Source organism: Rhincodon typus, chromosome 43 (assembly GCF_021869965.1).
Source record: "Rhincodon typus isolate 14 chromosome 43, sRhiTyp1.1, whole genome shotgun sequence".
NCBI lineage: Eukaryota > Metazoa > Chordata > Chondrichthyes > Orectolobiformes > Rhincodontidae > Rhincodon > Rhincodon typus.
In genome coordinates, this window is record NC_063374.1 from 4,690,149 (window position 1) to 4,703,381 (window position 13,233).

Consider the following 13,233-nt stretch of genomic DNA (forward strand, 5'->3'; position numbering starts at 1 on the left):
GTGGCAGATGGAGTTTAATTGAGATAAATGTGAAGTGCTGCATTTTGGGAAGGTCTATCAGAGCAGGGCGTATACACTTAATGGTGCTGAGGAGTGTTGCTGAACAGACACCTTGGAGTGCAGGTTCATAGCCCCTTCAAAGGGAAGTCCCACGTAGACAGGATAGTGAAGAAGGCATTTGGTATGCTTGCCTTCATTGGTCAGTTCATTGAACATCGGAGTTTGGAGACCATGTTGCACTGTACGGGTTAGGCCACGTTTGGAATACTGTGTGCAACTCTGGTCTCCCTGCTGTAGGAAGGATATTATGAAATTTGAAAGAGTTCAGAAAAGATTTAAAAGGATGTTGCCAGGGTAGGAGGGTTTGAGCTATAGGGAGAGGCTGAATAGACTGGGACTATTTTCTCTGAAGTGTTGAAGGCTGAAGAGTGACCTTGACAGAGGTTTACAAAATCATGAGGGCATGGATAGGGTAAATAACCAAAGTCTTTTCCCTGGGGTGAGGGAGTCCAAATCTAGAGTCCATAGGTTTAAGGTGAGAGGGGAAAGATTTAAAGTTTTTCAGTTTTAATTTCTAGGATTTGACTACTATTAACTGTAGAATAAACCTGAGGAATCTGATACTGGATCAGGATGCTTACTTTGGGAAGGTTCTGGAAGAATCCATAGAGATTGCTGTTTATATTTGACAGTTTGGGTGAATTCAAGGACGCTATTGGTTTTCTGACAGTCGGTGAAGTACAGAACCTCAGTTTGTGTGCACAGATTCCGAATGCTGGAGTGAAATGTCTGACATTGTTTATGGTTTAATCCAGCACAAGCTGTTCCCAAGATATTTGGTGCGAGTGACCAGCTGCCCCACTTTGTTACATTTATTGGAAAAGGCTGAGAACCTGGGGTTTCTTGGTGATGCACAGAAGGAATATTCCAACAAGCTTTTTGAAGATCAGATGTGGCAGAAGCTGTTTATAAACACGTGGGAGAAAACGAGATCCTGCACACCATGTGCTATATCCATCTGTACTGCTGGATCCTCGATCTGTCACTGGGTCCCTTCTTCACACAAAATGACAGGAAACAGCGACAGTCTTCCAGGACCATCACCCAATTCTATTCCTACTATACTTAAAACATTCTGAAAAACTGTGGCCCAGTGATTGAAAACCCACGGGATCTGCTACAGAAGCTTGGTGAGATAAGCTTCACAGGAGTCTCTGAGAAGAAGATTGTGTTTAGAAATGAAGTTTTGATTCATCATAATCTGCAGTCCTCACAGTTCCTGTCTGGATTCATAATGGAACTTTTGGAGAGAGATGATTCTGTCCAGAGTGTGGTTTATACATTCCCACATCTCGCCATTCAAGAGTTTGAAGCTGCACTCGCACACTTCCTGTCTCCTGATCCTGGGGACATTGGGGAAACTTCGGAGTGAGACCCACAGCAAGTATGATGGTTAATTTGAAATATTTCTGTTTTGTTGCTGGTTTCTCCTCTTCACAGCTTGGCCCCTGGAGAAGTTCCTGGGTCACATCCTTCATCAAACAACTTGCCGAGTGATTGACTGGGTGAAAGAAAGCTCTGAACAACTGTTTAGAATTGCAGTGTGTACAACTGATAAAAGGAACCTTCTGAACACATTTTACTGCCTGTATGAGTCTCAAAATAAAGCATTGGCTTCGATCACGGTGGGATCTGTGGAGACACTTGCGTTTAAAGATTTGCGATTGACTGTAGAGTCCTGTCTTATGTTGTTGAACTGTGATACAATCAAACTCATTGATCTAGAGTTTAGCTTCATTCAGTATGAAGGAATGCAGTGGCTCGTATTCATTATGCAAAAATGCCAGTAGCTGAGGTAATCATTTGATTTTGTAGTTCTTTTTTTTTATGATAAAGTCGCAGAGTCACACAACACAGAAACGGACCCTTCGGTCCAAGTTTCCCAAACTAAACTAACCCCATTTGCCTATGTTTGGCCCATAACCCTTCAAACCGTTCCTATTTATGTACCTATCCAAATGTCTTTTAAATGTTGTAACTGCACCTGCATCTACTACTACATCTGATAGTTCATTCCACATTTGAACCATCCTCTGTGAAAAAATTGTCCCTTTTAAATCTTTTTCCTCTCACCCAGAAAATATGCCCCCTAGCTTTGAAATCAACCACCCTAGGGAAAGGCCTTTTCTGTTCATCTTATCTGTGCTCCTCATGATTTTATAAACCTCTATAATGTCACCCCTCAACCTCCTATGTTCGAGTGAAGAAAATGTCCCAGCCTTTCTTCATAACTCAAACCCTCCAGTCCTGGCAACATCCTGGTAAACCTTTTCTGCACCCTCTCCAATTCAGTAATATCCTTCATACAGCAGGGTGACCAGAACTGTACACAGTACTCCAAAAGTAGCCTCACCAATGTCTTGTACAACCTCAACATGAGGTCTGGCAGCTTGTGTGAGGAGAAATCAGAATTAACGTTCTGAGGAAGGGCCACTGGACCTTAAACGTTAACTCTGATTTCTCTTTGTTGATGCTGCCAGACCTGCTGAGCTTTTCCAGCAACTTCTGTTTTTGTACCTTCTTAACCACCCTGTCTACCTATGATATACCTCTCAAAAAGCTACATATATGAACCCCTAGGTCTGTCTGACAATACTACCCAGGGCCCTACCATTAACTGTATACGTCTTGCCCTTGTTTGTTTTACCAAAATGCAATACCTCCCATTGATCCAAATTAAATTCCATCTGCCACTCATCAGCCCATTGGCCCAATTTGTAATCTTAGATAACCTTCTTCACTATCGACTATAACACCAATTTTAGTGTCATTGGCAAGCTTACTGACTGTGCCTCCTAAATTCTAATCCAAATCGTTTTTGTAAATGACTAACAAAGGTGGACCTCACACCAATCCCTGCAGAAAACTGCTGTTCACAGGCCTCAAGTTTGATAAGCAATCTTCCACCACCACCTTCTGTCTCCCACCGTCAAGCTAATTTTGTATCCAATTGATGAGCTCTCCCTGAATCCCATGTGGCCTAACTTCACTAATTAGTCTACCATGCAGAACCTTGTCAAAGGCTTTACTAACATCCGTGCAGACAATGCCACTGTGCCCTCATCAATCTTTTTGGCTACATACTCAAAAAACTCAATCAAGTTTGTGAAACATGATTTCCCATGCATAAAGCCACGCTGACTATCCCTAAAGTGTCCTTGTCTCTCCAAATGTGTATAAATCCTGTCTGTCAGAATCCCCTGTAACAACTTGCTCACCGCTGATGTCAAACTTACAGGTTTATGTTTCCCAGGCTTTTCCTTACAGCCTTTCTGAAATAAAGGCACAACATTAGCCACCCTCCAGTCCTCCAGCACTTCACCCATGTCTGTAGATGATACAAGTGCCTCAGCAAGGAGCTGCTGCTGCTGGAAAACCTGTCCCCCTAGAGGTTATGCAACAAGAAAATTTTTTCCTAACTTCCCACAAATTTCTGGGATACACTTGCTCAAGTCCCAGAGATTTATTCACCTTTATGTATTTTAAGACCTCCAGCACTTCCTCTTCTGGAATGTGAATTGTTTTGAAGAAGTCAATATTTAATTCCCTGAGTTCCCTAGCCTCCATTTCTTTCACCATAGTGAAAACTGATGCTAAATATTTGTATAGTATCTTTCCCATGTCCTGTGGTTCCACACATAGACAACAACGAAAACAAGCCAGTTTGGCGAGCAAGTCAACAACCTCCCCACAATCCATGCTACAAATCTTCGCTGAAACTTTAAATGTAGACGGCCTTGTTGATATTAACGGGGCCCTATTCTCTCCCTAGCTACTCTTTTTTTGCTCTTAATGTACTTGTAGAATCTCTTTGGATTATCCTTATCTGCCAAAGTTATCTCACATCCCCTTTTTACCCTCAGTACTGCGTGATAAAAGGAAGAAGTACCTTCCAGCTCAAGAAAAGGGAGGCAGTCAGAAAGAAAACTTTATAAAATAAATTGTGTAAAAGTTAAAGCTGGAGAACAAGCATAATGTACAAACTGGTATGTTGGCATTTTATGGTGATTCAAAGAGATTGTTTATATAATATTACCAGTGTTATCTCTTTACAAGGAGAATGCAAATAATATACATATGCAAAATATCCGAAACACCAGAGCAGGTAAAAATAACTTTAAAAGCAGGCCTATTTAATCTTATTAACCTACAAGAAACATTTGGTCCAGTATATGTCATCATTATTAATCAAATAGTTTCCAGCATGGAGAATGAAATAATTTACATGCTAGTAATTACGGAAAAAGATTTCCTCTGGTCTCATTCTTTTAATGCGGTCCCAGTGCTGTTCGTGAATTTGGAAAACCATCTGTTGCTTCAAAGCTCCATTCCCCCTGCTGTGCGTTTATATTCAGAACACAGACACACACTGGATAACTAGGAGCAACTCCAGGAATCTGTGCTGTTGATGTGTTCTTTCCTGAAGTGGACAGTCTCCAATAAAACTGTCAGTGACCTACATGTGCATTTTCCGTAATTCCTCTACGTATGAGGATTTGCCAGGTGTAGGCCACCATGGAAATTCCCTTAAAATTTAACAACAGCTGCACTTGCAATAAGTATCCACCTGTTTAACAGGCAATAAAATGAGCAACAACTCTTTCCTTAAGAACCAGGGATATTTCAACTTCCTAACAGGATAGAATAAGATATCCTTTTTGCAAAACCTGTATGGGGACAGGTTTTCCAGCAGCTACCCCTCTGGATTGAAAACACTGAAGGTTTGCAACCCTTTCAGGCAAGTAATTTCTCCTCATCTCAGTCCTAGATGATTACTGCCTTATCCTGATGTACACGCACTGGGCTTTAAATTCCGTGACCACCGGAAACAATTCAGTATTGAGCCTATTGAACCTCTTCAGATTTTTTTTGTATGTTTCAATGAAATTGACTGTCATTTTCTAAACTCGAGACATCAGACCAATTTACTCAGATGCTTAGCATGGGACAACCCGGTCATTTCAGGAATCAGTTTACTTGAACCTTTGTTGTACCATCTTGAAAGCAAGTATCTCATTCCTTAATTGCGGAGACCAAAACTGCATGTAATAATCATAGTTTAGTATTTCTTTTAATAGATTTTATTTTTGTGATTTTTTTGGGGTTTTTTTGTTTTAGTTACAGCCATAGTACCAATTAACCCCTTCTGCATGTGGAAATCATAGCTTCAGTCAGTTTACCAGTGGTGTTTTCTGACCCAAAATATAAACCGCTCCTGTTTCTCACCTTCATAGGGAAAACACAGCCAATTTTAATATGTTTCTGACTCTCTTGGGCTTAGACTGAGTTACAACAATCTTGGAGATTTGGGCGTGAAACTACTGACTGCAACTCTGAGGAATCCAAACTCTGAAATACAGACAGTTGAATAAGTACCAGACTCAGAAATTGTTTATAATAACTGATTTTATTCTGATATTGATCATTAATATTGCAGTAATTGTACTGATGTTATACTGTGGGTGTAGGTCGGAATACATAATAGGCAAAACAACATTGGTGGTGGTTATGGGAACCTGTGTTGTTGAGATTGATAATAACGTGCTCACTGATGCATGGTTTGCATTTCATCAAATCCATTTAGCTCTGGACCCCATTAGTGCCTTGGTCCAAATATGGACAAAAGAGCTCCCCTCAGGGAGCTTAATGGTGACTGCCCTTGAAACCAAGGCTGCATTCAAACAGGGAGTCCTAACAGGATTAAATGAGAATCGAGGAAACTCTCTCCATTTATGGGAGTCATACCTGGCAAAAAGGACGTTGGTTGTGGTGGTTAATCATCCCAACCCAGAACATCAGTGCAGGAGTTCCTCAGTAGTGTCCTCAGCCGAATCATCTTCAGATGCTTCATCAGTGACCTTCCCTCCACTGTAAGGCCAGAAGTGAAGATGTTCACCGATTAATCAATATTCAGTGGTATTTGTGACTCCTCAGATACTAAAACAGTCCATGTCTAAATGCAGCAACACCTCGACAGTATCCAGGCTTGAGCTGACCAACAGCAAGTAACTTGGTGCCCACGTGACTGCCAGGCAATAGCCTTCTTCATTAAGTGATAATCTATCATCCCTTATATACAATGACATTATCATCACTGAATTCCCCGTTATCAACATTCTGGGGGTTATCATTGCATAGGGACTAAAGTGGACTTGCCATATAAATACTGTGGCTACAAGAACAGGTCACACGTTGTGAATTTTTCAGCGAGTAACTCACCTCCTGACTCTGCAAAGTGTGTCTCCCACCTCGAAGGCACAAGTCATAAATATCATGTAATGCTTCCCACTTGCCCAGGATGAGTGCAGTTTCAACAACACCTAAGAAAGTTGACACATTCCAGGGTGATGCATCCCACTTGATTAGCATTCCATCTAAGATCTTAAGCATCCCTTCCCTCTGCCACCGATGGACAGTGGGAGCAATGTGTGGCATCTAAAAGATGCACTGTAGCAACTCTCCCAAGTTCCTAAGACAACAGTTTCCCTACGTGCGATCTCTGCAACCTAGAAGGAACAGGGCAACAGATCTATCAAATACTACTCCAAACCGCACATTATTCTGACTTGCAATTGTATCACCATTCCTTCACTTTTACTGGGTCAAAATTCTAGAGCTCTCTTTTCAACGGCACTGTGGGTGTACACAGCCTCCATGGACTGCAGAGGTTAAAGATGGTTGTTGATCATAAACTTTTTCAGCAATTAGAATTGGGCAATAAATGCTGACAGAGCCAGTGATGTCCACATCACGTGAATATATCAAAAAAACTCACTCCTGCCATATTTATGCAGAATTCCATTGTTTTGCTGTCATGCTGATCTCCAGGTTGGATAATAATGCTCTCTCATATTCTTGTGGCAAGGATCTCACCTCTGCTCTCAGTACAAAGAAGTCACTGAATCTGGACTTGGGTAGTAAACTAGGATATTCAGGAGTGAAACTGCTGTCTGTGAATCTGAGGAATAGACTGTAAAATACAGAGGCTGGGGTTAGTGTGATATGTGTGATATCCTGCTGATAATAATTGGACATCAGACATTTTATTATCATCAATGTGAGTCATGGTGTTAATAAATGCTGCATGTTAATATTACTATCAGTACTGACTTTGTTTATTAAAAGACTATCTGTATTTACTCTGATTCCTGTAATGTTTCTCTCTTTGACGTACAAGCTAGACAGAATTAGCCTCGCATATCATGGACCCTGCCTTAATCTAAGTCAGAGTTTAAGAAACAAGTTCCAGAAGTGAAATTATAAGTCAATCATCTACAATTATTTTGAATAATTTGAGGGAGCTGACCAGGAGGTGTGTGGGGCATGAGGCAGTATGTGATAATCAACAGGAGGTTCCCTTGCCCATGTTTGATCTGATGCCAGGAAATTTCATTGGCTCCAGAGTCACTTGTGAAAACTTGCAGAACATCTGTCTCCCGGTGATAGGACACCATTGTGCCTCCTGTTGTGCTAGGTCTTTCCTGCTGCTGGACCAGGATATACCCAAGGATGGTGATGTGACGGAGGTATCTGGGACATGATAAAGGTAAAGGTTTAAGCTAGAATAGAGAATGATGGAAATCTGGGAGGGGAGACAAGAATAAGGGAAACAAAATGGAAATGAGGGAATCGAAAAGCAGATGCATAGAAAATAATAGCTAGCAGCCCAAAATAAAAGGAGTACAAAAGAAATAGTGCAAGAAATATTAGAAAGATAAGTCTTCAAGCACTAAAGCGGCATGGTGGCTCATTGGTTAGCACTGCTACCTACTCGTGGCAGGGACCCTAGTTTGATTCCACCCCCGGGCCACTGTCTGAATGGAGTTTGCACATTCTCCTTATGTCTGTGTGGGTTTCCTCCGAGTGCTATGGTTTCCTCCCGCAGTCTAAAGATGTGCAGGTTAGGTGGATTAGCCTTGGGAAATGCAGAGTGACAGGGATAGGGTAGGTGGGTGAGTTTGGGTGAGATGCTCTTCAATGTTTAGCTCAATGGGCCGAATGGCCTGCTCCCACACTGTAGGGATTCCGTGATGGTATATTTGAATGGATGGAGCATTTGCAATAAGATTGATGAATTAACTATTATGCACATGGGTATATTGATTTTTCAGGGTTTGTGATTACACTTACCCAGTACTGGCAGTTGATGATTTGTAAATAATTTTCTGTTAGTTTATTGAGTTTGTTAAGAAGTAGGAGTTTAGATCTGATACATTACTGAGTTTGATAAAATTAATCTACAATTGTGATGATTAGAGATGATACCAGTGGGCAAACATGCTGTTGGCATGAATGTTTCTGTCTCCTTAAATAGTGTGGGCAGCCTTTTGCTATCTCGCCAAGGTGGTAAGGAAATCTTCCTTTGGTTTTCCCCCTCTTTTGCCTGGTGAGAACTGCTTGATGAAGACTGCTGTCTGGGTATTGACTATGTGATGAGAACTGCCCTCTTGAGAGAATTCTCCCTCTAAGCCCTCCTCTCTGAGTTTGGCAATTTATAACACCTGAAGGAGGAGTGAGGCTAGCTTGTGTTTTCAAATAAACCAGTTGGATTATAACCTGGTGTCATATGATTTCTGACCTTGTCCACTCCAGTCCAACACCGGCACCTCCACATCTGGCAGTTATTGTCAGATCATATTTCACAAGACAGGAACTTGCACTGTATCAGTCAATTGTCTGAACGCTTTTATCCATTGGCCATGTGTCAACCACTCCCGATGATTATCGCCCTCTTGCCCACCTTCATCTAAAGGTTTATCATTCTGTCTAAGAATAAATATTTTTGAAACCAAGTAGGTGCATTTTTCATCAGATAACTTAGTGCCTCTAGTTCAATGGGCATTGTGATCTTACTATATTTTGTAATTCTTCCCTCTGTTCTCATTTGGTAAAAGTTTTGGAAGTTACATTCTGCTGGAATAGCTGTTAAATAAAAATCTTGTGTTCCACTGTAAATGAGGAAAATTCAATTTTTAAGGGACCCAAATATTCAACAGGAACCATATGACTGTAATTACAAAGTCATTGATATGGGGTGAGCAAGTCTGGGAACTGCCCATTCAAGAATATTCAGACATCAGGAAGAATGAGGAGGAGGAAATGAAAGGAAATTCTGGTAGACAATGTTCAGCAGGTGAGCAGTTGTAGTGGCACAAAAAGATCAATGTTCTGGCATATTCTGACCAGAGGTGTGCAGCAAACAATGTTAAACTAACAGTTGCATGTGACCAAAGATGAAAGAAGATATTGTAAGAAGGACACCATCACTCGAGCCTCCTCCTGCCCAACTTTTGAGGTAGGTACAGTTCCAACCAGTGGAGTGGTTCACGTCAGTTTTACCAGGTGCCATATTGTTAACTCTGCTTCTCTCCTTGACCTCCTAACTGTTCACAGGATATACCTTTCAGATTTACAGCATCAGTAGTACTTTGCCTTATTAATAAATGGAAGTTTAGTTTCTTGTAAGTATCTCACTATTGTTTAAAATGCTGAGGATCCACCCTGATTCCAGTTATTTTTTGTCTCCCCACACCCAGGCTGGATGACAATGGCAATCCCAAATTCTTGCATCAAGCATCTTGCTTCCGCTCTGAGTGCAAACCAGTCACTAATGGAGCTGAACCTCAATGATAATAAACTTGGAGATTTTAGAGTGAAACTATTGTCTGCAGCTCTGAGTAACCAGGACTGTAAAATACAGAAACTTGGGTAAGCAGCAGGTTATGTGAGAATGTATTCAGAATAACTGGAAGTTTGCCAGAGCATTATTATTAGTATCAGCAACAATGTAAGTGATAAACCCTGGACATTTACTTTAATTCCCCTTTATTTCTCTTAATGATTCCCTGTCTTGACAAGAACGATCTCACAGATTCTTGTGCCAAGGATCTTGCTTCTGCCCTCAGCACAAACAAGTCACTGACTTATCTGAACCTGGGATCAAACCCATTCATAGACTTGACCTGCAGGACTATGGAACATATCAAGTGAGTGCTTTTGTTGTTTGTTATCGTAATTAGTAGGATATAAATGTGATTCAATCATTTTCATGGTGAATATTCTGTCACTGTTATTGAAATGCTAATCCACTCTGCCTTTATTTTCACCACTGTTCAATTCTTCATTGATTTGAGTTCTAATCTGTTTCAGACTGCAGATGAATTGGCTCAGTCCAAATGGAAAACAAAACCTGAATTTGCTGCAGGAATACAGAACCAGTCTGAGAGTGACAGTGTGAAGATTTCAATTTATCCAACATCCTTATATGAACAATTTTACCTGCTTTCCTGTCCTGCTCCTTTAAGCAGCCATGTTCCAGTTGAAATCCTTTTGACCATTTCCCAGCTCAAGCTGTATGAGGGTCATCTCCCATTGACAGATCAGAGACCCAGCCACAGGGTCAGGAGACTCAGGGGCCCAGCCCAACAGTGCTGCTTTTCTGCAGGATCTCTCAATGGGGACTTGCATGGATAGGAAGGAACAAGCCACTGGGCTCAGTCTGGCTGCAGTGAAACACGGACAATTATACTGAGTATTCCTGGGTTTGGGGAAAAGTAATGAAGGTTCGTGCTCTGTTTTAGTTCCCAATAACCCAGCTGGGAAGTGAGCCTCCATCACTTAAGGATGTGGACAGGAATTATGCATGAGGTGTCTGTTGGGGAGATTTCAGCACAAAATGTAATGCAGAATTCGACTGCAAGTTTTTAAATTGTTTTCTGCCTTCTCTAAGTTAGAAAACCACAGTTGTTGAAACAATATATTTAATACAGACTCTGCCCTATTAATATTCACTATAGAATTTCTAAACACCTGGAATGACACATGCGACTTGAGCCTCAGGTAAAGAAGTTGACCTGGTAAATTTGCCTGCTCAAAGAGTAACAGATTCTGGAGGGTGAGTGAGCCAGTGTGAACCAGACTTCAGTAAATGGACAGCCTGAACAGCTGCTTGTGGTCTAAATGCAGAGCAGCATGGTCAGCATTTAAACAGAGATGACAGTTTAATCTTTTGAGTCACGTTCTTTATGATGTAACTCTGTATTGATACCACAATTTTAGAAACTGATGGACCTGCTGGATATTACCTGAGTTTCTTGTTTATTTTACAATCCCCATCATATGCAGTTTGTTGATTCTGTCCATTGCTTTCATTCATACATTTGTGGTATGTGGGTATCGCTGACTGGTCAACATTCATTATTGTCTATGCCTAGTGGCCATTGAGAAGGTGGTGGTGAGCTGCCTTCCAGAACTGCTGCAGTCCACCTGCTGTGGGTTGACCCACAATGCCCCTAGGGAATGAATTCCAGGATTTTGACGCAGTGAGAGTAAAGGAATGGTGATATATTTCCAAGTCAGAATGATGAGTGGCCTGGAGATAAACGTGAAGCGGATGTTCTCATATATTTAAGGCCCTTGTCCTTCTAGATGGAATTGGTCTTGGGTTTGGAAGGTGTTGTCTGAGGATCTTTGGTGAATTGCTGCAGTGCATATTGTAGATGTTCGCAGCAGTGTGTACTGAGCATCGGTAGTGGAGGGAGTGGATGCTTGTGAATGTAGTGGCAAACGAGCAGGTGTCAGGCTTCTTGAGTGTTGTTGGAGATGCACCCCTGTAGCAAGTGGGGAGTACTCCATCACACTCCTGAACTTGTGTTTTGTAGTTGGTGGACTGGCTCTGGGGAGTCAGGAGGGAAGTTACTCACTGCAGTATTCCTACTTCGACCTACTGTTGTAGCCACTATGTTCATGTGGTGTCTGTAAATGGTGAAATTTCACTGCATTCATCAGACTTATAAATCATGGAGTAGGAGCCAACAGTTTTTAATCAGCAATGTCCAGTTTAGAATAACAAGCTCACAAGAAAGATGACCTGGTTTTAGATATCACCTGGGACCACAGACTGACAGACAGACAGACAAAGGAACAAAGCAAGACGACTCTGTGATTTGATGTAGAAACTCCTGACACTCCGAAGCCTGCAGCCATCTTCCAATTCTCAAGTCAGAAGTGTGTCAATGATGGTGCAGATCCAACAACACTGAAAACAATCTTGAGTCTGTCTAGGCCAAAGCAGCCCCTTGATTGGCACCATATCCACTCTCTCCACAACCAACTTGTAGAGACAATAATGTGTCCCATGTACAAGATGCACTGCCACATTTTTTTCCAACTATTCTTGGACACAACTTTCCAGACTTAGAAAACTCATCTTCAAGGCCAAGGACATCAGACATGGTAGCACTAACCCCAGTAAAAATCACCTCCAAGCTACTCAAACTTATTTGGAAATGTATTGTTGTTACTGAGTCAATATTAGTAATCTCCTTTGGAACAGCATTGTTGGTCTATGTACAGCAACATGAAGCTGTTCAAGAAGGCAGTTCATGCTGGACAAACAGCAACACCTATGTCTCATGAAAGAATAAATAAATTGGAAAGAAAACCATCTGAGAGTCACAAGCAAATGGGTACTTTTTTTGTTCACTCTGCAGATCAAGGGCTATTACCAACTTTGACAATGACAAATGAAGCATTTTTTTTGGTTTGGTATTGATAGCGGCTGTGCACAAAATAAAAACAATTGGCTACAATGTGCAGGACTGGATGAACAAAGCAGGCCAAGCAGCATCATAGGAGCAGAAAGGCTGACGTTTCGGGCCCAGACCCTTCATCAGAAAAGGGGGAGGGGAAGGGAGTTCTGAAATAAATAGGGAGAGAGTGGGAGGCGGATAGAAGAGGAATAGAGGAGAGGATAGGTGGAGAGGAAACAAACAGGTCGAAGAGGCGGGGATGGAGCCAGTTAAGGTGAGTGTAGGTAGGGAGTTAGGAAGGGGATAGGTCAGTCCAGGGAGGACGGACAGGTCAAGGGGGCGGGATGAGGTTGGTCGGTAGGAGATGGAGGTGCGGCTTGAGGTGGGAGGAGGGGATAGGTGGGAGGAAGGACAGTTTAGGGAGGCAGGGACGAGCTGGACTGGTTTTGGCATGCAGTAGGGGGAGAGGAGATTTTGAAACTTGTGAAATCTTCCTGTCCCGCAGGCCCGGCCAGTCCCCCTCCACTGATACCCTCATCCGCTTAGCCGAACTCGTCCTCACACTCAACAACTTCTCTTTCAATTCCTCCCACTTCCTACAGACAAAGGGGGTAGCCATGGGTACCCGCATGGGCCCAAGCTA

General features: G+C 42.0%; 1 protein-coding gene and 1 pseudogene across 1 annotated transcript in view; one reads left to right on the forward strand and one right to left on the reverse strand.

Annotated features, from left to right (window-relative positions):
• Positions 1-1,850, forward strand: part of LOC125487653 — a 7,193-nt pseudogene extending 5,343 nt beyond the window's left edge.
• A 6,849-nt stretch (positions 1,851-8,699) lies between these two features.
• Positions 8,700-13,233, reverse strand: part of LOC109918894 (WD repeat-containing protein 26-like) — a 36,686-nt gene continuing 32,152 nt past the window's right edge. Inside the window, exon 10 of the mRNA XM_048619614.1 lies at positions 8,700-8,826. Within this exon, the coding sequence (XP_048475571.1) occupies positions 8,700-8,826 (127 nt within the window). The remainder of the gene's footprint in view (positions 8,827-13,233) is intronic.